The sequence below is a fragment of the Lytechinus pictus genome, chromosome 16 (assembly GCF_037042905.1).
Source record: "Lytechinus pictus isolate F3 Inbred chromosome 16, Lp3.0, whole genome shotgun sequence".
Classification (NCBI taxonomy): Eukaryota; Metazoa; Echinodermata; class Echinoidea; order Temnopleuroida; family Toxopneustidae; genus Lytechinus; species Lytechinus pictus.
Genome location: NC_087260.1, coordinates 16,273,021 through 16,298,242, shown reverse-complemented (window position 1 = coordinate 16,298,242; position 25,222 = coordinate 16,273,021). Strand labels below are relative to the sequence as shown.

At 36.2% G+C, this 25,222-nt stretch overlaps 1 protein-coding gene across 1 annotated transcript; it reads left to right on the top strand.

Moving 5' to 3' along the window:
* The first annotated feature begins 223 nt into the window (after positions 1–223).
* On the top strand, positions 224–24,474 carry LOC129279043 (importin subunit alpha-3-like). Its single transcript, XM_064111004.1, has 11 exons — positions 224–398; positions 5,687–5,812; positions 6,793–6,974; positions 8,800–8,972; positions 10,113–10,327; positions 11,567–11,698; positions 12,653–12,781; positions 15,086–15,190; positions 16,198–16,432; positions 16,741–16,829; positions 18,825–24,474. The coding sequence occupies exons 1-11, from the start codon at positions 321–323 to the stop codon at positions 18,924–18,926; spliced, it is 1,566 nt and encodes a 521-aa protein (XP_063967074.1). The 5' UTR covers positions 224–320; the 3' UTR covers positions 18,927–24,474.
* Positions 24,475–25,222: the final 748 nt, after the last annotated feature.

Sequence of the window (25,222 nt, the reverse complement as noted above, 5' to 3'; positions counted from 1 at the left end):
TAATGTCTATTCATGTGTTTTGTATTTTGAAATTAAGGATAAGGGAGAATGCATAATAAAAGACATAACAAATTTAGAAAACTGTTATTTATTTCATATAAAGATACTAACAAAAATGATAGTTGCTAAATAAGAAAGAAATAAAAAAATTAGTTTAATGATGGATTTTTCAATCAGCCAATCACTTTTATTCTTTCATTTTACAAGAAATGAACAATACGTCTATGACGTCATAGTGAGGCCGGCATTTTGGAAGTGAATGCGATTGCCGGTATTATTCTCTCAAACTCGAACGGGAACTACCGTCAAATACAGTGAAAATGTCGAATTTGTCAATAAATGATCCGGCAATGGCCAGTAGGCTGAAGAGCTTCAAGAATAAAGGAAGAGATCAAGAGGTTCGTATATATCTTTGATGCAGTTTTAGCCTGAAATTTTGCTTCCGTGAAAGAAATGTCATTCACTAGAAAAGTATCGTCATCAAGTTGAATGTGCAGTGGAGAGTGTGTTTCCAATGCGGGAATGCGCATTGTGTGTGTGTTGGCATGCGATTGCGAATTCACGTCGTTGTTGCTTTTGACTTGGTCTTGGAGAAAGAATGAATGAACAGTGCAGTGCGAGGTAAATTGATGAGAAGCAAAAATAAAGTGGGCTTTCATATAAAATCATAGCCTGAATGAGTGTGTGACTCGAGATTTCGGCATTAACACGAACAGTTTATAATTTTTAGCATGGTTGCAGTTTTGCACCGGGCGACTTCGTCTTCGACATGTTCGAGCAAATAAATTTCCCCACCAGAAATTGTTCGCAAATTAAAAAAATAAAAATGAAATGGCAAGTCTCTCCACATTGAAATGTTGCCCACTGACTGAGTAGCCCAAACTGCCAGGCTCCGCACAGATCACGGAAGCGATTTTGGAGACCGCTGATTGGTTCATTGCGGAGATCACACCACAAAAATAATTCGGCAAAAAAATATTCAAAATTATCGATGGCGATATGCAGCCTCGTATTCCGCACTTGCAATGGTCTTGGCTCGTGAGCGGATCGCTCAAGTATCGTTTGAAAATTATCGAGATTTGGCAATTACTTGCAAATTCACTGTGCCCTCCGAAACCCGCAACTCCATTGGCATTGACTTTGTAAATTGTAGATCTACACGTTGCAATAGATTCTGTAAACTCTGACGAACACGATGTGACTATTGCGCTGTTCTGTATGATTTTAACGGAAAAGCGAGAATTAATCAAAATACGCTTACCAGTGCGGTATACTATTGGTGAGAAAACAGATCCTCTGAGAATACCTTTTATAATTTATATAAAATATAGGAAAATGAAATTCTAGGTCGATTTTGGTAACAGAGAATTGCACAATTTTTTTGATGGAATGCTGTATGGGGCACTCAGAGGCTTGCAGTGTGCATGCTTACTATATTTTCATTCATAAATTGGCTTGTAATTGTAGCTGGCTGAGGTCATGTAATATGCTGACCGTTAGCGGCGAACGTTATGTTATTAATGTAGGCTATATTTCGATTAGACAGGAATAACCGTCGTTTCTGGGGATTTCCTTAACAATTTTTGACATTTCACTATAATCCCCATTCACCTCGCATGTGTTATCACGGCCACCAGTTTGGGCGACTAGTACTGTCAGACTTCAATATTTAAAAAAATCGAATTTACAGTCTAAGGATTTAGAAACTACCTAAATAAGGCCAATTTAAAGATAATATGTTTCTTGTTTTTTCAAATGGAAAAGAGGGGCTTTTTTTTTTAATTTTTCAAGATGGCGGCCATCTGAGATTTTTGTCAATCCAATATGTTTTCCCAATCACACAAAATATGGAAACAATGGAGACATTGCTGTATGTCACACAAGACCTGAACATATTTACAATGTTTTTAATCACAAAACCCTATCAAGTTAATAGAACATTTGATATAAAACTGATACAATAGTAATTGCAGAAAAGTTTCAGAAGTAATCTATCTAAAAAAAATTCACTGTAAACAGAATATAAAACGTTGAGGGGTTAGATGGGACTCATGCCATGAACTGAGGCTAAAATAATTTGAAATTCAGATGTGGTGAGTCTCACCAAATGAGAAAAATTACAGATTTTGATATGGCACGGCAAGTGTAGATCTACGTTCACAACATGCAACTCGTTATCTGGTTTATCCAGAGAGCTGCCGCTGCAGCTGGGTTAGACCGGTAGCTCGTATCGTACGTAGGTTTACCTTCGTCGTCTGGTAATCTTGACCGAGGGGCTTCCCAACACCTTCGAATTTGCCAGTAGAACTGGGAAATTCTGCGAAAACATAGTTCAATTTTGCACATCCATCTATTGATCTGGCAAACCATGGCTTCAGAACAGTGCACGTTGGGGTCCTAATACTTAAACATACAAATGTCTTGCCCATCCTCCTGTCCTGGTTATTTAATGGCAAACGTGATCGATCATATTGTGCACAGCGAAGCGGCAGCCGTGCCGCTTGCCTGGGCCAGGGCCTCGCCTGGCGCCAGTACAGCTACCGGTAGCTGCCGAGCAGCAAGTAGCACGCACATGCGCGGTGTTGTAGCTAGTCGTACTACGTAACGTACGCTGAATGTTTCCCGACGGACTTTTTCATTGTTAAAAATACATTTTCCCTCCCTTTTTTTTAAATAAAAAAATGAATTGAGGCGGCCTCAAAAATTGAAGCGGGCGGGGCAAGAAACATATATCATTTTTTACTTGGCCTAATGTCTTGAAAATGTAAAGAATCAAGACATATGAAAAAAAGAGATTAAAAGGTGTTGAAATAGTACGGTACTGATGTTTACTTGTCTTGGTCTCAAGAATCACCCCCAAAATGGCAGCCAAAATATGAAGTATTTACCAACGAACGGAGAGGGCGTCAATAATTTACGAATGAGATATCGATATTGCTTTCGATATTATATGATCTGCTCCACATGCGAGCTAAACCGCTATGATCACAGGTAGCAGACGACATTCGATATATCGAGACACTAAAAAGTTAATAAGGATAATGATAATAGATAATGACGTCATTCAAGATGGCGACTTGCAAGAAAAGCCGTCAGCTTAGGTGAAAATGTCTTAGATGAAAGATTTCTCAATCATCCAGAGGATTTTTTTCAATAACCCGGTCCAAGGTACGCAATTACTTAAGTTATTTATATTTCCCTGATAATGGATACCATGAAACTGTAAATTTCGCTTAAAAACAGTTTTAAATCGCGACCTATAAAACGTTAGTTTAGTATACGTTGTCTATAGGTACAGGCAAACAACTCTTCAGTCTATGTATTGGTGAGTGGAGCCAACGTAGTTCAGCGAAACAACCAAAATACAGAGACCAAAGCTTTTGGTCTATATTTCGATGTGCTCTCTCGGCCTCATTCTCATTTACTTAGACTCAGACACTCAGTCACATTTCAAGGTCAATATGCCCAAAGCTTTCCCAAATATCGCGATCGGGAACGGCTGTAGACCCTATTTCTGCTTCGAACTTAACGTCATTATTGGAATTCTCTGTCAGAAATCGCGCTTTGCTTGGCTTTGCCAGTTAGCGACCAAAATCATGCGAACAAACAGTTGAGCTGCCGCAGGCAAAACATTTAGTCGATAAACTTCAGTCCATATCAAAATTAAGGCGAAGCCAAGCAGGGCGATGTTTGGGAAAGCGGTGGGTATATTGTTTAATGACTTTGAAATGTGACTGAGAGACTTGTCATTGATTTGCAAACAATTTCCAGTGGGGAAATTTGCTCGAAGTCGGCCGGTACAAAACTGCATTAGCGTAGAGTTTTCTATTTTAAAAGGACAAAAAATGGGGGATAAGCATTGGGACGACCCTCGTATCGTGCATGTCAAATTGTCATGCCGCAACTCACGTTGGCGTATGCAGCCATAGCACATTCATTAAAAATCATTGGTAAATACATTTACGACCTCAATAATATCTAAATTTCTCCATTTGTAATAAATACTACATCAAAATAGACCTCAACATCTACTAAGACATGAAAATTACTTAAAAGTTATAGAAATTCCATATTTACTTCTGAAAAGGAGCAAAATAGATTGTCTTTATGTGCTGAAAAATGTACATTAACATTGCGGGACCTCAGCTGATTAAAAAAATCAGTAAACTTTCGAAAATCAGACCCTTAAAAATGATCAAGAAATGCAGCCAAACTTGAAATGAGCTTTCAAAGTCTTTGAAGGTAGTCTTATCAACAGATCTGAGCTCATTTTGAGCGGATTTTTTTGGATTTTGGAGCTACATTTAAATGTGATATCTTATTCTGTCCGAAATCCAGCCGGATTCGATGTTGTCATATTCACCTTACAGGGTTATAATCACAGAGGGGGGAATACAAAATTCTTCTGCCCTGCCAGAGACGTAACCGTAGCGATCCAATCAGCAACACATTGAAAATCAGGCCAACATGCGCATTCAAATTTCATGCACATCTGCAAAAGCATCATCTAGTGCTCATGAGCATGCCTACATGTATCATTGACAAATGTGAGGTTACTCTCAATGTAGATGTAAAAAAATTAACTTCATGTTATGTCTGTATAACTGTTTCCTGCTAGCAGATGGTAAACTTGTACCTTCAAAACACTATAATAATCATTCTGCATGTTTGCTAGACCAAAAGTTATTTATTGTAAATGACCGCAAGAAAACTTTGCCAATGGTTATGCTGGCATCCTGGCCTTTGTCATGGAAAACAGTTGCGCAAAGTCAACAGGCCAATCCACCAGCAGGATGATTTCAAACACTGCATGTCAATTGTCTGGCTGAAAATCAGCCAAGATCATACAATAGCTGGCTATATTTACGAATTTAGATAACAAAAATTCCTCAAAATGGAAAGAATCCTTCCTAGCCTTATGAAAAAAATATAATATTGCTGTGGGGATGAAAGATTTATAGAGCAGAGTTATAATTCCTTTTGAACACTACATGTACATGCATGTAGATTCTACTGTCAATTGCTCATTTTTGAGTAGTCTTAGGAGATGCCAGGTTAAAGTTCTTGGATGCACTGTTTTAGCATAGATTCAAATTCCACTCTTTTTGGTAATCTTAAAAAAAATGAGTATTTGAGTTATAAATTAATTACAAGAACATTAATTCTTTTGAAATCCAGACTTTAAAGAAAAGGAAAATTGATGCGGGCCTGAAATAACTAAATATTCACTTGGTCTGGTGAATTTAATGGCTGCTGGGCATAATAGTGAATTGGGCCTAATAGCCAAGGTTATTTAATGAAAGACCAATCATAAATGGATGCGATTTTTTTTGTTTTGTTACAATAATAATTTTTTAAAGAACTTTTTTGTGCATTGTCACTGTTGTGTGTTGCATAGACTCAACGCAGACAGGATAGTTGTAGACTGCAAGTTTAATGCTGACAGAAGACATTCAAATGTACCAGACACATGACCATAGAGCTAGTTGAAGATATTTCAATCTGGAAACGACTATTATCAAACTTGTAAACATAATTAATAAAACTATCCACTTTCATCACCCAACTTACTTTGATGGGGAGTTTTCCTCATTTGTGGAATGCAAGATTTAGACATGCAAGAGGTTGAGACCATCTTTGAAATGATTTTCAATTCTGCTTATAAATATTTTTCCTTTATCTACAGGAGATGAGGAGACGCCGGACAGAGACCACGGTGGAACTGAGAAAGAACAAGAGGGAAGAAACTGTTCTAAAGAGGAGAAATGTACCCAACCTTGAAAGTACCGACTCAGAAGAAGAGTCGCCTCTTGTAAGTTACACTATTGCATGATAAACAGATATTAAATTAAACATAGCATGACATTTTAACGTCAATGACTAGACAATATTGGCTAAAGAAGCTGTACAAAAGAATGCACAGGTGCTTTGTAGCCTTTGATTGCAATGACTGCCAATCTCATAGGAGAACTGAAATGGGATATGTACTTAAAACAGATGTTTGGGAATATTTCCCGTTTCATTTGACTACAAAACATGGATGTTGTGCACATGACAAAATATATATGAAAGCCATATTTTGTGTTTAGATTTGGCCTAATACTCATGATAACAGTTTCAATATTTGAATTAGGAAAAATTTGAGCATTTAAAAAAAGCAATGTTTAGACAAACTTCTAACGGACAAAATCTGAATATAATATTGTTGGGTTAACATGTATTTGTGATATTGCATGTTATACATGTAGTTGTGGCCACTTGCGGTCAGTTGTGTCATTTCTAAGCTTAGTAATTTCAAATTATTATTATGGAGCGTGGTGGCCCAGTGGATTAGTCTTCGGACTTTGAAACAGAGGGTCGTGGGTTCGAATCCCAGCCATGGCGTAATTTCCTTCAGCAAGAAACTGATCCACAATGTGCTGCACTCAACCCAGGTGAGGTAAATGGGTACCGGTAGGAAGTAATTCCTTAAAAAGCTGTGTGCGCTATGAACGCCTAGCTTAGCCGGGTAATATAGGAGCGCCTTGAGCACCTAACAAGGTGGATATGTGCGCAATATAAATACCCTATATTATTATATTTCAAGAAATATTAAAAAAATCATTTTGGCTTGCCGCTGTTGAAGTGAGCAATAAGAATTGTCTATTTTATCTGACCAGAGGTAGCAAAAAAGATCCTAATGAAGCAAGATGCCTAACATGTTTTATCCTTGTGGCATCAAACATGGCTACAAAGGAAATATGTTGTATGGTACTCCATGTATATAGCTCTTTGATCTTTTTTTCCTTGTAGATGAACAAATCTATATCAGAAATTGTCGTGAATGCTGCCAACGCTCAAGAACCCAACATACAACTCGATGCGGTCCAGGCAGCCAGGAAACTCTTGTCCAGCGATCGCAATCCTCCCATAGATGGTTTAATAGAATCTGGCATCCTCCCTGTTCTAGTAGAATGTTTAGCGAGAGATGACAAGTAAGCAAATACTGAGTTTGTAATGCATTTATGCTTGAGACGTTGATTAATTATAATGTAATTCGGTTAAAAGTCAGATGTCCATAAGTGACATCACTTGGGAAATAGATGTACATGTGTTTCTGCTCTTTGATTCATGTATAGGTCCAATATTATACTATTTAGGTACCGGTAATTCAAACCCTTTAGACGTATCTTGGTAGGGGTGATTCTTTCATGTGTTGATTGATACATATCACATCAAATGTACTTTTCATTTTAAGAAATACATGTATACATGTATCAGCATGAGATGAAAATAATCATTGTCTCTGCTAGCCAATGATTTTTTAAAAGTCTTCAGCAATAGTGAACCCAATTTCTATCTTCTTTTTTCTGTAGCTTTAAAGGGGGGGGGGGGGTTAGTTCTGGCCATTTATGCAATATTATGTAAAAATGTGTTTTTGAGCATATTGGATAGATACATTCTTTGATCGTAAATGCATGTAGATGTGTCATGTGATACATAGGTATCATTGGAATAGATTTTTGTCTCATCTGCATACATGTAGTAGAGCGAGACGACATGTACAGTATACATGTAGGCGCCGCTTTACCAATGGTGGCGTCATTGTCAACATTGAAATCTTAACCAAGGTTAAGTTTTTGAAATGTCATCATAACTCAGAAAGTACATGTATATGGACATAGTTCATGAAACTTGGACATACATGTAAGAGTAAATAAGTATTACTGAACATCCTGCCTGACTTTCAGGTCACATTACCAAGGTCAAAGAGGTCATTTAGAGTCAATGAACTTGGACCATGTTAGGGTAATCAACATTGAAATCTTCACCAAGGTTAAGTTTTTGAAATGTTGTCATAACTTTGAAAGTTTGTGGATCTAGTTCATGCAACATGGACATAAGAGCAATCAATAATCACTGAATATCCTGTGTGAGATTCAGGTCATATGACCAAGGTCAAAGGTCATAAAATTTAGGGTCAACGAACTTTGGCCATGTTCGGGGTACATGCAGTTGTTGTATCGCCATCATTTCTTTGAAGGTTTATGGATATAGTTCATGGAACTTGGACATAAGAACAATCTAGTATCACTGAACATCCTTTGCAAGTTTCAGGTCACATGACCAATGTCAAAGGTCATATTTAGGGTCAACAAACTTTGGACATGTTGGGGGTATTTGTTGCATTGTCATAACTTTGAAAGTATATGGATCTAGTTCATGAAAATTTGACACAGAGTAATCGAGTATTACTGAACATGCTACATGAGTTTCAGGACACATGACCAGGGTCAAAGATCATTTAACTCTCACCATGTTGGGGGTATTTGTTGAATTTCCATTATAATATTGAAAGTTTATGGATCTACATGTAGTTCATGAAACCTGATAATATAATAAGGGTAATCAAGTACCACTGATCGTTTTGCACTAGTCTTAGGTCACATGATCAAGGCTAATTTAGGTCATTTATGATCAAGGAACATAAAAATTGTATTATCATATGAATTGTTGTGAGTAAATTTATTCAAAGTCAGCACTGCTGCTATATTGAATTGCGTAATGCAGGCGGGACTGCCAGAAGCGTTCAATTTGTTTTAAAAAATGGCTCACTTTTGTAATTCATGATTTGAGATCAATCTCACTTCCAGTATGATTAATCTACATGTATCACTGATCAATCATAAATTGATAAAACTCATGAATGATATGAAATTCCTTTAATTTCTGGAAGCAGCTCTGTTTTGAAATAAACACACTGACATGCTATGTCAATCAATTAAATCCCTTTCGATTTCTTTTCTTTCTCTCACCCAGTCATTTATTACAATTTGAAGCTGCCTGGGCCCTCACAAATATCGCATCTGGAACGTCTAAACAAACGATAGAAGTAGTAGAAGCAGGAGCGGTACCTTATTTCCTAAAGCTGCTTAGGTCTCAACAACACAATGTAGCTGAGCAGGCAGTATGGGCCTTAGGAAATATTATAGGTAAGTAGTCTGCAGATTTTTTTTATCATTGTAGCACATACATGTATCTCTTAAATGTAATCAAGTAAGTGTTTTTGCATTTTGAGTGTGGAGTAATCGAAACTGTCTGTATAGACCACCAAGGCAGTCATGAAAACTGGTCTTTTTTTTAGGAGGTGGTCTTTTTATGCAGGTTTCTGTAGTACATGTTTCAATAATACATGTTTCAATAGACTATTCAAAGCAAACTGAACTTGTGGGCCCAGATTTTGAAGTCGGGTTTGTGCTAAAATTATGGGAAGCCAAACATGTCAAACTTTGTTTACATTGTCTGCTTCATATGCTCACTGTGCTCTTCCCTTATTCTTTAATAGTAGTGAGGACAACTATCTCATTTTATCTTCCCAGATACATGTAGTTAAGAATGAATTCAGAGTCAAATGAGCGGATTCGTTGATCCTCTACTATTAGAGATTTATGTCACTATTGGCTATCCATAGTCAACCACAACTTCATACATGTACCAGAGTTGAAATTAAACCAGACTCCAGAATAAGGGCCACAGTCTCTATAGACAGGTGTTCATTGAAGCAGGTTCTACTGCAGTGCAGTGTTATGGACAATACGTCGCATTTCACAAAGCATTTGAATCGATTTAAACTCACAACTTAATTTCTTATGTACATGAATGTTTTGGCTAGAGTAGGATATTTGGCTGTATCTTTGGTTGGTAATGTGTACTGAAATTCCAATTTATGCATGCTTTCTGTCTATTAATTTAAAACCCAATTGAACTGGAAAGACCGGTTTTGGCATTACATGTATTGGTAAATTCAATTCAGTTTATACTGAAAATCCTTTTATGGGGGCGTCATGGTCTAGTGGTTTATACTCTCGTCTTTCAATCTGAAGGGCATGGGTTCGATTCCAAGCCATGGCGTGTTTTCCTTCAGCAAGAAATTCACCCACATTGTGCTGCACTCAACCCAGGTGAGGTAAACGGGTACCGACAGGAAGTAATTCCTCAAAAAGCTGCGCGATCCGCAATCGGTAGACTAGCTTAGCCGGGGTAATAAAGGAGCGCCTTGAGCACCTAGCAAGGTGGATACATGTGCGATAAAACAAATCATATATTATTTATCAATTATCATTACCGTAAAGGTGATGGACCAAGGTGTCGAGACTATTGCATAAAGGAAGGAGTTGTGGGACCTCTTCTCAAATTCATCAATCCCAATATTCCGTTGTCCTTCCTGAGGAACGTCACGTGGGTAATAGTCAACCTTTGCAGGAACAAGGACCCACCACCACATCCGGAGACAATCAAACAGATTCTACCAGCGCTCCTCGTATTAATACACCATTCAGACACCAATGTGAGTACAAATAAATGACTGAATGGGTGGGATTCCGATAGCCATGGTATATATACATGTAGTTTAACCTGGGTTAACTGACACTTTTATTTATTTATTTTATTTCCAGGTAAAAGACAACAAGAATATGTACAAGAGGAATAAATTACCACCGACTAGTGCCTGAGGATGACTAAAAGAAAAACTAGTATCTGTTATGAAGCTCTCCTCACTAGTCGGGGTTTACAAATATACAAAAATAAAATCGGTTAAAATGGCAATATATGTTTAGATGCATTACTTATTGAAACAAAGAACTTAATAATAAAGAGCGTTTGTTTCCATGTGCAATTTTTATGGAGTGCCAGTTGTCAACTCATTCACCAATTAAAAAATGATTCTTATCCTGCTGCCAAAAGTTGTCAAAAACTGATCGAGTCCTGAAATTAGAAGGATAGATATAATGAATTTTGATTAATAATTGATAAAATTATAATTCCCATGAAAATATAGAAGAACTTTGATGAAGCTCAGCATTCCATAGAAGGGTGGTTTAAATTTCTAGTTTAGTCTAGGGTTAAACCTAGGTGTAATTATCAGATGACTACCCAATGAGTTTATTACCGCAAGCAAACAAGATTATTCCATGTACATATAACACATCTACAAATTTAAGAGCATTACGACTTCATGTGAATTAGAAAACAGAAGAAGAGGACGCAGTAGTTTAAAACAGTTGGCATGTTTATCATGTAATCTTTCGTGATTTTCAAAAGATGTGTAGTTGTATGTAAATGTTTTCTCAATAATACTAATAGTAATGATAAAAATACCAAAAATGCTTAGGTAGTACTTATCTCTGCACTCATTAAAGAAGACAGAATATTCAATAGTTTTAAAAAAGATGAAAGAAAATTGCCAGCAGTCATTATACTAACTGATTCAAAATACTTTTTTTAGTAAGTGTTGTTTAAAGGTGGATTTTAACGTGGGTGATAGTTAACGGGCAGAATGGGCAAAGGATCGTTCTCTATAAAACTTGGTCGGAGAACTAGGACAATGTAAAAGATCCTTCCAAACTGATCTAATATTGTGAGGTAGTACACAATTAATCAAAACTTTCACTGAGATTGTTTTAAGCCGTTGCCCGGAGACACTGGTACATGTAGGTTAGAAGCAGTATCTTAAACATTCCAGTGACTGACTGGACTGGCAACCAATGTAGTGATGATTTTATGCCTTTTTGCGTCTTCTCTACAGATACTAGTAGATACAGTGTGGGCCCTATCGTACCTGACAGATGGCGGTAACTCACAAATTCAGTTGGTCATAGAGTCAGGAATTGTCAACACACTAGTTCCATTATTAAGCAGTAAAGAAGTTAAAGTTCAGGTAGGTGTTTAGTTTCTAGTCCTGTTAATATTTGATGTATTGCCATTGAATGTATTTGAAATATACCATATTGGTACATTTATTTTTATCATGTTGATATTTCTATTTGACCATGTTTTATGAAAGATTAATGCAATAATTTGAAATGGATGGAACTTTGGAAGAATGGTGCAAGAAGCGCTTTGGAAATGTTGATGATAATGTTGTTAACATAATAATTTGCTATGAGTCACACACACTATACAGGGATGCATGTTTTGGGGACTTCTTTTAAATCTTTTGCTCAAGCATTTTACCAGTAGACCATCTTTCCATAATATTCTTCATATCATATCTCATAATGTTTTTTTTTTTTCATCTGTAAAGACATTAAATTAAGCGAAATGGAAATGAAACTCTCTTGTTGCAATGTTTTGCCAATTATCAATTCGCTTCTTTAGGCTTATGATAAATCTGTTGATAGGAAAGTCCTTGTAATGTACAGGGGTGTGAGAGTTCAGATTTTTATCTGATTTCAGATTTTTTTTGTTTTGATTTTCAGCTTAATTTCAGCTTATTTTTGGCCTTCCTCTGTACAAAAAGTATGGGAGCTCTTTCTATTTCAGACTTTTTCAACATTCTTCAGCTTTTTTCAGATCTTTTTATTTGTGACCACTCACACCCCTGAATGTATGAGATTGTGCAGATTCTGTGCATGATGGACTGTGTTCAGGTGCAGATCTAGGGGGGGGGGGGTGAGATGGAATGTCCGGGCGCACCGTTTTAAATTTGAAAATGTAATGGACAGCATATAGAATGCATTATTTGCACACGCAGTAAATGAGTAACATCTTTTAAGTCTGGCTCTGGATCCATGCCTGATGTTCAGCACACGTTTTGAAATCTCCCACAATTTTCCTTATTTTTATTAGTCTTAATGCATCTTGTATTGTAATTGTATTATTTTTTTTACAGACGGCAGCATTAAGGGCAGTAGGCAACATAGTAACCGGTACAGACGAGCAAACACAAGTGGTCTTGGATCACCATGCTTTAGAACACTTCCCAGCTCTCCTAGATCATAGTAAGGACAAGATCAATAAGGTAGGTTCCCTCATATTGGATGGTGTCAGTATTGTGTTGAGTGTTGGTGTTAGGTGTTGAGAGACACAAGTGGTCTTGGATCACCACGATTTAGAACACTTCCCAGCCTTCCTAGATCATAATAAGGACGATCAATAAGGTAGGTTCCCTCATATCGGATGGTGTCAGTATTATTTTGAGTGTTGGTGTCAGTATTATTGTGAGTGTTGGTGTTAGGTGTTGAGAGACACAAGTAGTCTTGGATCACCATGCTTTAGAACACTTCCCATTCCTCCGAGATCATAATAAGGGCAAGATAAATAAGGTAGGTTCCCCTCATATCGGATGGTGTCCAGTATGGCGTTGAGTGTTGGTGTTAGGTGTTTTATTCAGTATTCAGGCTGGTGAGCTGAGCTCTAAAATATTAATGGATTTCAGGTTGTAAAAAGCATAGGAAATACATCAGGACAACAGGCAATTTTGCCCTCATCCTGAAATTTTCAAAATGGAATGCTTTGGGGCGACCATCTGTTCTAAAGTTGATCTAATATCTGCCACAGGCAATATTAGAGAGCATTTAGAAAAGCAATATTCTACATACAGCAGGATAATGAGATATGCTTTCACAGCATTGTTGCTTTTTTGACCAAATAATAAAGAAAACAATAATAATAATAGGCCTTAAAATGAAAGAAATAGCCCCAAAAATTCATCAGTTGCCCCATGTGGCAAAAAAATACCCCCTGAAAATAAAAATTGTTTGTTTTTATTTTTATTTTGGGTTTGAAAAATTGATACTTATTTCTTTATGTGAGAACTCAACACTGAGTGATATTAATCCTAATGTCAGTCTTGCTTTTAAGATTTTAACATTTGTCATCTGACATGTTGGATCTGACAACCTCTTTGATTTTGATTGCCTTAGAAGTACAAGTGGTAATTGTTGGATGAAACAGGCTTTTCGGATATAACATTTGGCTAGTCTTCTCATGAAATGCAGTTTTCAGTTAATGTATTTTTAATACATGTCAAAGAGGGAAATAAATGGCCAGTGAGGGGAAGAACAATTGTATGGACAAGCATTTTTTTTATACAAAAAAAAATATTTTGAATACAGAGGTTTGATTCAAAATCTTTACCAACCATTCTTGAAGTGATGAAACAAGGTGTTCTGTCTGATCTTAAGTGTGAATGTGGTATAATGTAACGTAGTTCAATTTAAGTTAATGCAAAGTAAAACTTAAGGTTAAGGGTGTGTTTGAGTAGGTCCACTTTCCCTGCGAAGGCATACGGCGCAGGGCTGAATCAAGCCGACAGATGTGGCTTTGCTGATAAAGGAGTGCATCTGAGACTCGCAGTCTATATTTTCAAGCTATCCCATTGTGCGTTAGGGGGCTGTTGGCAGTCAATGATGATGGTGGCAATTACCCCTGACGGTATGCCTTCGTCCCTTCAAGACAGGACACCTTAACAAACCATGTAGGATGTACATGGTTTGTACACTTCTGATCAAGAATTCAAGCTCTTTAGGGGTAATAATATATCTGTATTAAAAGAGCTTTGACACATTATTGCGATGTATTAAGCGCTATATACAAATGGAGTATTATTATTGTTATTATTATTACTTATTATTATTAGATGGTTGTTATAATTATGTGTTGTGTTGAGAGAGCTCTGAAGATGACGGAATAGGGTGCTTCAGAAAGTATATTACACCCTCCCCACCAAAAAAAGACCACTTAAAGAACAGGGAGAATGTTTTTTGTCTTTCAACAAATTGAGGGAGGCAACTTTAACAGAATTGTGATTTTTTTAGATTTTCCCTCTAAGTTTGGTTACAGAACACATCCATGTACATCCTTTGACAAGACATCAAACTAGATTAGCCACTCTCAACTCGGGGTATTAATGGGGCACTAGGAGACAGGATATTCTTGATCACTGATATTAGTAAGCGAGTTATGCAGAAAAGGGACTGGGAATGCCTTATACAGCCCCACTACCCTTTCCAAGACTAAAACATCTTCATTCTAGAGACTGCCATAATTATCCTGCCTAATTGCTCACGATAGTGGTCTCCTACATTTTTGTTTTAATGAGTAACACATTATTAAAAAAAAAAAATATTATTGATGCAGTGCTTATACTGTAACTATATCATCCATTTGTTATATATTACATTTGTACATATTACCTTGTAAACTTATATCTGATATATTGAATGCAGAAATAAAAGCAATCAATCAATCAGTGGATATTGTGTAATATTAGCCTATTCTATTGCTAATGTTTTTATTTCTTGTTTTATTTTTTTTTTTCCAGGAGGCAGTATGGTTCCTATCAAACATTACAGCAGGTTCCCAAACTCAAGTCCAAGAGGTCATTGAAGCTGGTCTAATACCTCAGATTATCAGACATCTTGACACGGTAAGTGTAACATCTTAAAACAATATTTCAGAGTGAAGGAAGAGGTGGATATTGTAAATGTAAATGGTAGTTTCCGTCTAAATCAAAACATTTTCAGGGGAATGTGGAAAGTAGATGGCCATTTCATGAATATAAAGATGCTAAAAGTAAAATATCAGCAACTTTTTGGGAAGGGTTTTTTCCCCCTTAGGCTCTAGATATATCTATGGTTCAATGGTTGTCAAAATAGGTAAACCTTTACTCTTTAAACAGTTGTTTGGACCGTGTTGAAACGTTTTGACTCTGCCGTAGCAAAAATGTTGAAACATTTGGGAACTTATGCCTGTCCCCAACAGCAAGGCTTAGCTATTTACAGGAAAATGAAACCCTTGAAACAGGATAGCTTGTGCAAAAACAGAAAAATCAAAGAAACAGATAAACGAAAGTTTGAGAAAAATTTAATGAATAATATTAATAGGAAGTTATGAGCATTTGAAGTTTAGATCATTCTTGTAATGTAGATCCTCCCATTGGCAATGCGACAAAGATGTGTGATGTCACATGTAAACAACATTCCCATCACACTTCTGTATATTTCACTTATAATGCCTCTTTTATCACATCTATTTGAGTAGATCTTGTATTCTTCCTATAGGGGTTAACTTAACCTAGGCTCATATAATTTGGTGTGTATGATACTAGCATGGATCCCAGGAAGCTTATTGGTTTTGCGGTCCAAAGGTCAAGGTCACAAGGACGTGTTTTCATCTTTCCCTTCTGCAGTCCTTGTGAATGTGATAACTTGAGTTTAACTTAATTTTGGCTCATATAATTTGGTGCGTATCATACTAGTATGAATCCCAGGAACTCTATTGATTTTGAGGTCAGATGGTCAAAGGTGAAGTTGCCACCTTCCACTTTTCTTGCTTGACCAATAACTCCATTTTCCGTGTTACAGGCGGGCGTATTATGTGCTTGCCTTTGCGACACTCTTGTTATTATTATCATTCTCAATATTGTTTCTATAGAGTGACTTTCAGACCAAGAAGGAAGCGGCCTGGGCAGTGAGCAACCTGACCATCAGCGGTAACAAGAAGCAGGTCGGTGTGTTGGTAGACGAGGGCGTGGTCCCACCCCTATGTAAGCTGCTGAAGGCCCAAGATCCCCAGGTGGTCCAGGTGTGCATCGATGGAATCAACAACATCCTCAAGCTGGCAGGAGATAACTACCATGACATCGCGGTCAGCATCGAGCTCTGCGGAGGTAAGTTGACGTTCGTGTACTGTAAAACGGTCCACTGTTTTGTCTTGTTTTTGGTAGGTTAATTCCTAGACTTTTGGATTATTTGGGGTTCAAAAGAGCATGTTTCATGCTATAAATGATTACAAGTGGGCATTCCTGATTCTAATGCTGTAAAGGTGCATTGCCATCTTGCCCCCACCCAATCTTCACCATGGCTTAATAGCATTGATCGAACACTGATTTTCAAATCGATTTGACTCAGGCTTATTTCGTATGTGGTTTTATCGTAGTCAATATTTTCCTTTTTCTTCTCCCTCATCTTCATGTAGGTTTGGATAACATTGAGTTCCTCCAGAACAGTGAAATAGAAGAAATCTATAAGCTAGCCTATGAGATCATTGACCAATACTTTTCAGAGGTAAGAAAAAAAAAAAACTTGAGATGAAACAAATTTCCTGAATGGGTGAAAATAGCCTTCAAGAGAACGGTTTTGTTGACTGTTGACACAAAAGGGACATTTCATCATTTTGTGGTACTGGGTAGGGGAATTTGGATCTTGATGTCATGAACTATTTTTATTAAAGATTTAAGAATAATGAAATTCTGATTGGATGGATCATCATGTTCAGTCCAATCTCTCTTATCCGGACACGTTGGAACCAGGACCAATCCGGGTAATGGATTTATCCGGATCTGGGAGACCCAATATATTAAATACACGGAGCTGCCTCCCCAACGCACAGTAGCGACATGTAATCTATTGTAGTGGGCGTACACAGACAGTATTCACTGCAGTGTCAGTGCAAATTATAGGCGTTTGTTACGGAAATGAAATCGATTGGTTACCAAAACTCTTGGATAATTTACCTGCTGAAATGATTTAGGTATACATCGAGCATACCTGGAAAAAAAGAGAATGACTCAATGAAACTAAGTTTTAAAATTGGATCAGCAATCGCAAAGTCAGCCATTGTTGTGACTGTAGGCGCAAACATGATAGATGGCGCTGTCCGTATTGAGGCCTAGCGCTAGCTAGTGAGACATACATTGTTTTTTTTCCCGGAAGAAAAAAGAGAACGTGATAAAATGGTTTCGCTGCGCCCTGATTTACTGGAAAATTATCTTGTCCAAGTTCTTTTGGTGATTTAGGTAACATATTTTCATAAAAAATAATGTGCTTGTAGGTAGACTATATTGGAAAATGGAAGTAATCAAAGTCAGTTTGCTTGTAGGAATTTTGAGTTTAGATTGAAATCTAATTTCCCCAAGTATTAACTTAGATTGAAAAAAAAAATCTCAGCAAGTGTGCGTCCGGATAATAGAGAGATCCAGATAAGAGAGGTCGGACTATTCATACCAGGTTACTTGCATATCAACATAGCATCTTCCCTAAATTCCTTGCGTACACTAGCCCTAATCCAAGCAAAGTCCCATTTAAATTTTGTTTGCCTCACCAGAAGTGAGACATGGGTGCCTCTCTTTATCATACGATACTTACCAACAAGTGTGACAATTTTATTACAAAGTAAGCATCAAATTATGTTAGCAGCATGGAGTAGGCACCCTTGGAAATCTTCACTACTTCAGCAATTGCAGATCACATATTTTGATTGTACATAGTGTTCCTGATTTTCTTTCCTCTTTTCATTATTTCTCTCTGCATCTGTCTATTGGGGTGTTGAAAGAAACTTGTGATCAATTTGTTGGATTCACAATACGGTGCGCCATCCATTGGTTGGCAGCGGACAGGCCAATTTGTAACTTTTGTGTTGACATCAGGCGCAGCCAGTGCATAGTTCTGGTGTTAAGATGTTCAAAAATGAAAACCACGTGATAAACAGAGGAAGAATTCACCCAAACGGTCCAAATTTCCCACAGACATCTGCAGCAAATTTCTCTCCCACCTCCTAGACCCTGGAAAACAGCATAATTTTATGCAAACCGGCCGAGCTGCGTCGGTCATACAGCATAATGCACCCGCGCGACCAGAAGATATCGACTTTTTTCCCGTGAAGCATTGCAAAGTTCGGCCCGTCCGCTGCAACGATATATGGCGCACCGTACTGTGAATCCACCAAACTGAGAGTAATTCATCTCATTGCAAATTTGCAAGCCATTAATTGTCTGTTTCTTGCATCAACGAGTACAGATGGATTTGCTTTAGTTAAAATTTATCAATCACTTGTAAATTTGCATTTGAAATTTGCAAAGGATTGCAAATATATTCCTGCAACACCCCCTTTGTTTCTCTCTTTTCTTTTTATCCTCCTTTGTTTCTTTCTATCGTTTTCTCTTCTTCATCTCTGTCTTTCACTCTTTCTCACTCGGTCTCTATACCTGTGTCTGTGTGGATATGTGTGTGTCTCTGTCTCTCTCCCACTCACTCTCCCTTTCTTTCTCTCTTACTCTACAGATTGATGATGAAGAAGATGCTGCTCTGGCCCCTCAAGCCAACGAAGAGGAATTCCAGTACAATACCAACACCAACATTCAAACCGATGGCTTCCAGTTCTAAGATCACCCGACCCCGCCCAACCACCCATCCAACCACCAAAGTCTACTTGACCCTCACATTCACCGATCTGATAAAGTCATCGCAAAGTCATTCCCCTTCAACCTGGAGATGCGATATTTTGGATTCATGTAACGCAAAACTAATAAGTGGTGAAGAAGGAAAAGTGAAATGGGTAGTCTGGATGTGCTAACCATGAAGAAGTCGGATAGACGACGAATGCCCGTACGGATGTTGATCACCCCTGCCATAGGAATGTTACATGACCTGGCAGCCTGGGGAGTTCTGCGTACATACCTACAAGTTACTTCAACATTGGGGGAAAGATTGATGAGGTGTATCGATCCCAAGGCTGTTAAGTATTTCATTCCTGGATGCATGCAAACTGTAATTCCCATTGCTCATCAAAAACAATCAAGAAATTGTAATGCTTTACTGACCCACACACTGGTTTAGTGGATATGGAATATGCCATTGCTACATTGACAAATTTCAAGTGCACAATGAAGATTGTTGTTGTTTTGATTGGTTCCCATCGCTTGGAGACTAGTTTGTTTTGGAATAGTGTATCGTGTGCCTTTGTGAAGTGAACATTCTAAGAAGGCTTTTCTTTTGTGTGTGTGTGTGCGTGTGTCTGGTTTGTTATGACATGTGTCTTGCACAGTCGACAGTGCCATATAAATAACTACCGGTACCACAGTGCATGCTTGTGTAATAGAGCTATAATTCAGATTATTAGACATGACTTTTGGATGGACAGTTCAATACTTATGTACTCTTTTGCTGCCATGTTGTGACCTGTGTTAATCAGGTTCTTGTTTTAAGTAGGTCCCTATCTTCTTCTCTGCTTGGTTTCAAAGAGACCTTTCATAAATAAATGTAGGGGGAGAAAGAACAATATTTGTGTATTCCAGAAAGGCAGCCATGCCCATGCCCTGGTTCTGTATATACTTGATAATGTTGCAAGCATACATGTTTTATGAATTGTTATTTGAGGGGGCAAAATGCATTTTACAATTTCAAAGGAATTTTAAGAAAACCAAGTACCTCCTTTAATATCCAGTACGAAAAGTTTAATTGAAACGAAAAAAAAAATGTGCCAACTGAAATAATTATACAGACAAATTGAAAGTAAAGTGTATTTCTCTATGTCACGTTGATTTACATAATTTTGTCTTCTTTTACCTTTTCCACGTGCTTTGTCCATTTTTTAACAGCAAATCTTTAACATTTATCCTATTTATTACAATTTTGTGAGTTTGTATTTTTTTCCTTTGGTACCGATCTCTATTTGATTGTTGTATTTTACTAAACTTTACGAAACCTCCACCAGTTGGCGAGGATGTTTTTTTTTCTATGATGCAAATTTGATAAAAGAATCTTTCAAGGAAATGCAATAGAAGCCATATATGAGGCTCATGTGTGATTATGTAAACATTTTTTGACATGTAAGAAGAAATAAATATGATATTTAGACATGCTATGATTCAAAGAAAAGCATTTTTGTTAGTTGAAAGTATTGTACTAAGTTTTTTTGGACAGATTAATTGTATTTCAAGATGTGACAATTGTCAGCAACTGCTTATTTTATTTTTACTTTCTGCTGGACAGATTAACTGATCAAAAAAAAAGTTGAGAATTTGTTGTTTTAAGTTTTAATTTCTGATAGCCCTTGCCAACTAACATAGATTCAAATTATTGGCACATTTCTGGGTGAAAACAATTTTTGTTACATGTTGCATTTTGTAATTTAAGAATTTATTGCTTTATTACTTTTCTCGGTCAACATTTTTTTTTTGTATGCTGAATTGATGAGATAGATACACAGGATTTTTGTAACTTGATATATATAAATCTGTACATATGTACAAAAGGCAGATAGTGTTATGGACGGAATGGAGCACATACAATTATTAGCTTCTTGAGTATTGACAGATGTAGAATACTTATCTCATTACTTAAACATGTATTTTTTTTTACCAACTTTCTCAAAATGTATATGGAAATGTTGTTTGGGGGATGTTGATTTTATGGATAAAATAAGGAGTTTGCACCAAGATTATTTTTTATGTGTAATAGATATCAAAATAGAAGGCATATTGTTCAAGGTTGGATGTTGGTAGTCCATATCTGTCTATTAGTCTTTTAGAAAATAGTGTCTCCGCTTCATTATCTTTGGTGAAGTTCTTATGTTAAATAGATAGATACGTTTCAGCAGATTTTGATGTTATTCTGAATACTGACATAATATTGTGATGATAGATAACGAAAAGCATACAAATATTCAAGAAATAAAATGTTGTCATGGTGTGTAATAGAATAGCATCATTTACATTGAGAAATTGTTGATAGATTCCCCCTTCTTTAAATATGTATCAAATTATTGTGTTGTTCTTTTCTTCGCATACTATACAGAAGTCAGTAGGATTAGCAACTTGTAGAATGACAATAGAATAGTTTAGATATATATTTATGCAGAATGGTCTGTTCATACATACCATTGGCGGAGGTCTGTGTACATTTTCTGGCATGGATGCAAAACAAACTTATTACAATGTGACTTCCCAAACCATTTGAACTTAAAGGTTCTTGACTCAAAGCATATACATGTATAACCATGCCCTTCTGGGATCCATTAGGGTCAAGATCTGCCGTTTGGTACTTTTCTGGGTATTTTTTTTTCTTATTATTTTAACTTTAAAGGGCAAGCATGGTCTTTTATTTAATTTTTGTCGGTGCGAGTATTGATGACAAATTACGAATGTCCCACAGAATTGCATTGTGGTTGTACTTTATGTATAATTGGTTGCCTCAGCGTAAATGTATTATTCATTTGCAGCGAAATCAAATTTAGTTACGTGACATTGGTCCAAAGATATATGAATTACGCTTTATATCAGCGAATAAACTATGTATTTCAGGTCTTCGTTGCGTTTCTTCTGGTCAATACTTATAATTTACATTGTTTTACAAGGAACTCTACGCACATCAAATAATGTGCAGGAGCAATTGTTTGAAGTTATGTATCGCAAGGTAACTCCCATAATAACATAGAACAAAGTAACCTTTTTAAAGTAAAAACTTGCAGCAAAATGTTATACTTGTATGAAAATGTGTGATATAAAGTTGTATTTCCTTTCTTTCTTTTCTTTTAAGTATATCGGTTATTGATGTAATATATTTTCATGATATACAGCATGTATATGATACAAGACATGCAGCTTTTATTATCCACTTTACACAGTCATAACACTAACAGTTGAAGGTTTTGACTTGTAGTTTTTGAAATTTTCTCAACCAAGTTGTTAGCATGAATTTGTAAGCGAAATCACTCTATTTAATCCTCACAACTTGTTCCATTTCCTGATTTTTGCGGATGTACGCTTAACGCAAGTGAGTGCATGTCAATTTTTTGCTCGAATATATAGTCAGAGGAATACTGTAACACGATGCGGTGTATGAAGTTACAAGCATTTTCACATTTTTGCTGTACAAAATATTGCTCCACATTTTTGTCAACTGCATATCTTGGATTGTCATATTAGCTTATCCAGTTTGCTTTGTAAATTTCTTCTTTAGGATAGTTTTGCTGTCAAATTGTATATATTTGCAAAGTTTCCAGTAGAAAGTAATGTGAATGTTCAGTTTGATGTGGAGATATACATTGGAAGGTTAGAATTACTTCCTGATCGGCAAAGATCTCACCTATTTCTACATGAAATAGTTCTTCATGTACTAAATCAGTGGAACTCTTCTCGTTTATTTTATCAAGAAAACTGTTGACCCTTGATTGTAGCTTCACATTTCAGAAATTTTTTGTTTTGTTTTTCTTTTGAAGAATAGTGTGATTGGAGATTCGCTTCTTGTTTTGTTGTTGATATATCAGAAATGAATTACATCTTTTTTTAGACCAAAGAAATTGAGAAATGTAAAATAAGTGACAGAAATAAAAATGGTCTTGTGTGATTAATTGTATCAATGGTTTTGAAAGAGAAAAATACTTGCATAACCCACAAATATGTTTAGTTATTTACATGTATGTCACTACTACTCATTTTTTAAAAGAAATTGTTTCAGTAGTTTAAGAAAATATAGTAGAAAAAGATATGAATTGCTTTGTTCATTGTTTATATTTCCTATTCAATATCAAAAGTTGTCATTTCATTATGTATGGTTTTGGTCCCACATTATAACGGCTGTAAAATTAAGATGATACGTTAAATTGAAATTGCAAATGTTATATATATTGCTTTTTTTTTTACAAATACTTTTTGATAGAATCTATTTAGCTATTGACATTATTTATTTTTATTAAGCTCTTTAAAAAGTGTTGTATTGAGACATTGCTTGTGTTTTATGAATGTTGGGATACAAAGCTATGACATAATGAAATGATTTCTTTCTTTGGTAAGTTATCATAACTAGACTTGTTAGATTTGCATTACTATGTATATGCTTTTATGCTTATCGGATTGTCGGAATTGTTATAAAATATTTAATTCTGCATTTCCTTTTTTATCATTATTAATGTTTAATACACTTTCTAAGACATTTGGTGTATGAATGCAAGCTTTTTAAAACTGTTGAAGTTGTCATCCTTATACATAAATCATAGAATGATGATGCTCCTATTTGCATACGAAAGAAATATTCAGATTGAACGGTGTGCTGTCTTTTGCCTAGGTAAATGCTTTTATTTATATTTACGAATGAAAGAAAAAAAAATTGTCTTAGACTTACAGAAAATAATATTGGATGCCTTTCAACGTCTAGGCAAGCGATGAATTCAAGAAAATGGATACCAAGGCTGCAATGTAAATAATATACTCGCGGTCAGAATCTTGTTCCATCTCAGGAACGCATTCAGTGCTTTGGTGCAGTTTATTAAGACGGAAAAAAAATAATGTAATACTTTGAATGTTCTTCCAAACAAAATGTACTGTTAACAAACAAAAGATTGATAAAGAAAAAAAATCAAGGTATCGGCCTTGCTATGATGTATTGCAATATAGTAGACAATTCATGGTACTTATTCATGTTTTATTATAAGTGATATCAGATGAAAACATATATATTGTGTGTACTTTCTCTCATCTTTTAGTCACTCTTCGGTACTCTTGTTAGTCAAACTTTGTTTAGTCTGTACAATATCTGTTATTAATGTTAGCTGCTTGTACACTTATCTCTCGTAGGAGGAGAAACAAAGAAAAAAAGCTTAACAATGACTTTTTATGAGAAAAAAATGTGTGAAAAATACAAATACAAAAATAATATGTAAAAACATTGAGACTGCTTACGTCACATGCTTCAATGATTTTTTTTTTGTATTTACTTATGTAAGAAAACAAATCCCATGAGAAAATTTTTGTGTGGTAAAAAAAACTTTCCAATTTGAGGATATTTAAGACATCTAAATGAAATGCATATTATTATTGTTATTACTATGAAAAATGTGTATCTGAAGTGTAAGATTATTCCATTGTATTTGGCCATGAGAATGGAGTAATCTTGCAAAGAAAACGAGAAATAAAATATTGAGCCTTTCTGGAAATTTGATTGTGTATTATATGTCTTATGTTATGAGAGTAGTATGAATGAGGAGATGTACAAGTATATCAATAAATGGGTGAGATAATTTAGGATAGAAATTGGGGCTAGGGGAGAAATTAGTCTTGCTTTGCAACCCTTCACTCAGGTTAAAGAGGTCTGAATGCGTAGCCTACAATGACTTTTGTACAGAAGGCCCCTCTCGAACTTCACCTTTTCTTTATGCTAGTCTTGTTTGAAGACCCACCTGTTGATCAAGGTTCATCCAGGGTCTGTGCCTGCAGAATAGGGATATGTTTGGGCGAGAAAGAGATTTGGAGATGAAGAGGAAGACAGAGGATTAAATTTACAACAAAATTTTTTGGATCATGGAATATTGCATGTGCTATACCTCAGTCACATTTGCTCTACGGTGGCCTTGCGGTGAGTCGAAAACAGCCGTTTTAACATGTTTTGTATACCTGGGGTCCGTTGCAGAAAGAGTTGCGTTTAAGGACGTTCCACAGTTAAAATGAAGTCCATGTCATTTTCACCAAATTTTGCAGAGAGTTACTTTGGTATCTATGCATTATGAAAATGCAAAAAATAATATAGGCTCATGTGCTTACTTTTTTTCTACGGGTCTTCAAAGTCGCCGTATTTGAATGATATGCAATCTTGCGCAATCAAGAGAATTATGCCTCTCTTAGACCTCACGAATTCACCAAATGAGTTTAAATCATCTTTACTCAGTGGATACCGCATCAAACTTC

Coding starts and splice junctions, on each gene's coding strand:
- LOC129279043 (XM_064111004.1), top strand. CDS start 321: ATGTCGAATTTGTCAATAAATGATCCGGCAATGGCCAGTAGGCTGAAG. Junction 10,328..11,566: donor TACACCATTCAGACACCAAT/GTGAGTACAAAT, acceptor TCTTCTCTACAG/ATACTAGTAGATACAGTGTG. Junction 15,191..16,197: donor TTATCAGACATCTTGACACG/GTAAGTGTAACA, acceptor TTGTTTCTATAG/AGTGACTTTCAGACCAAGAA.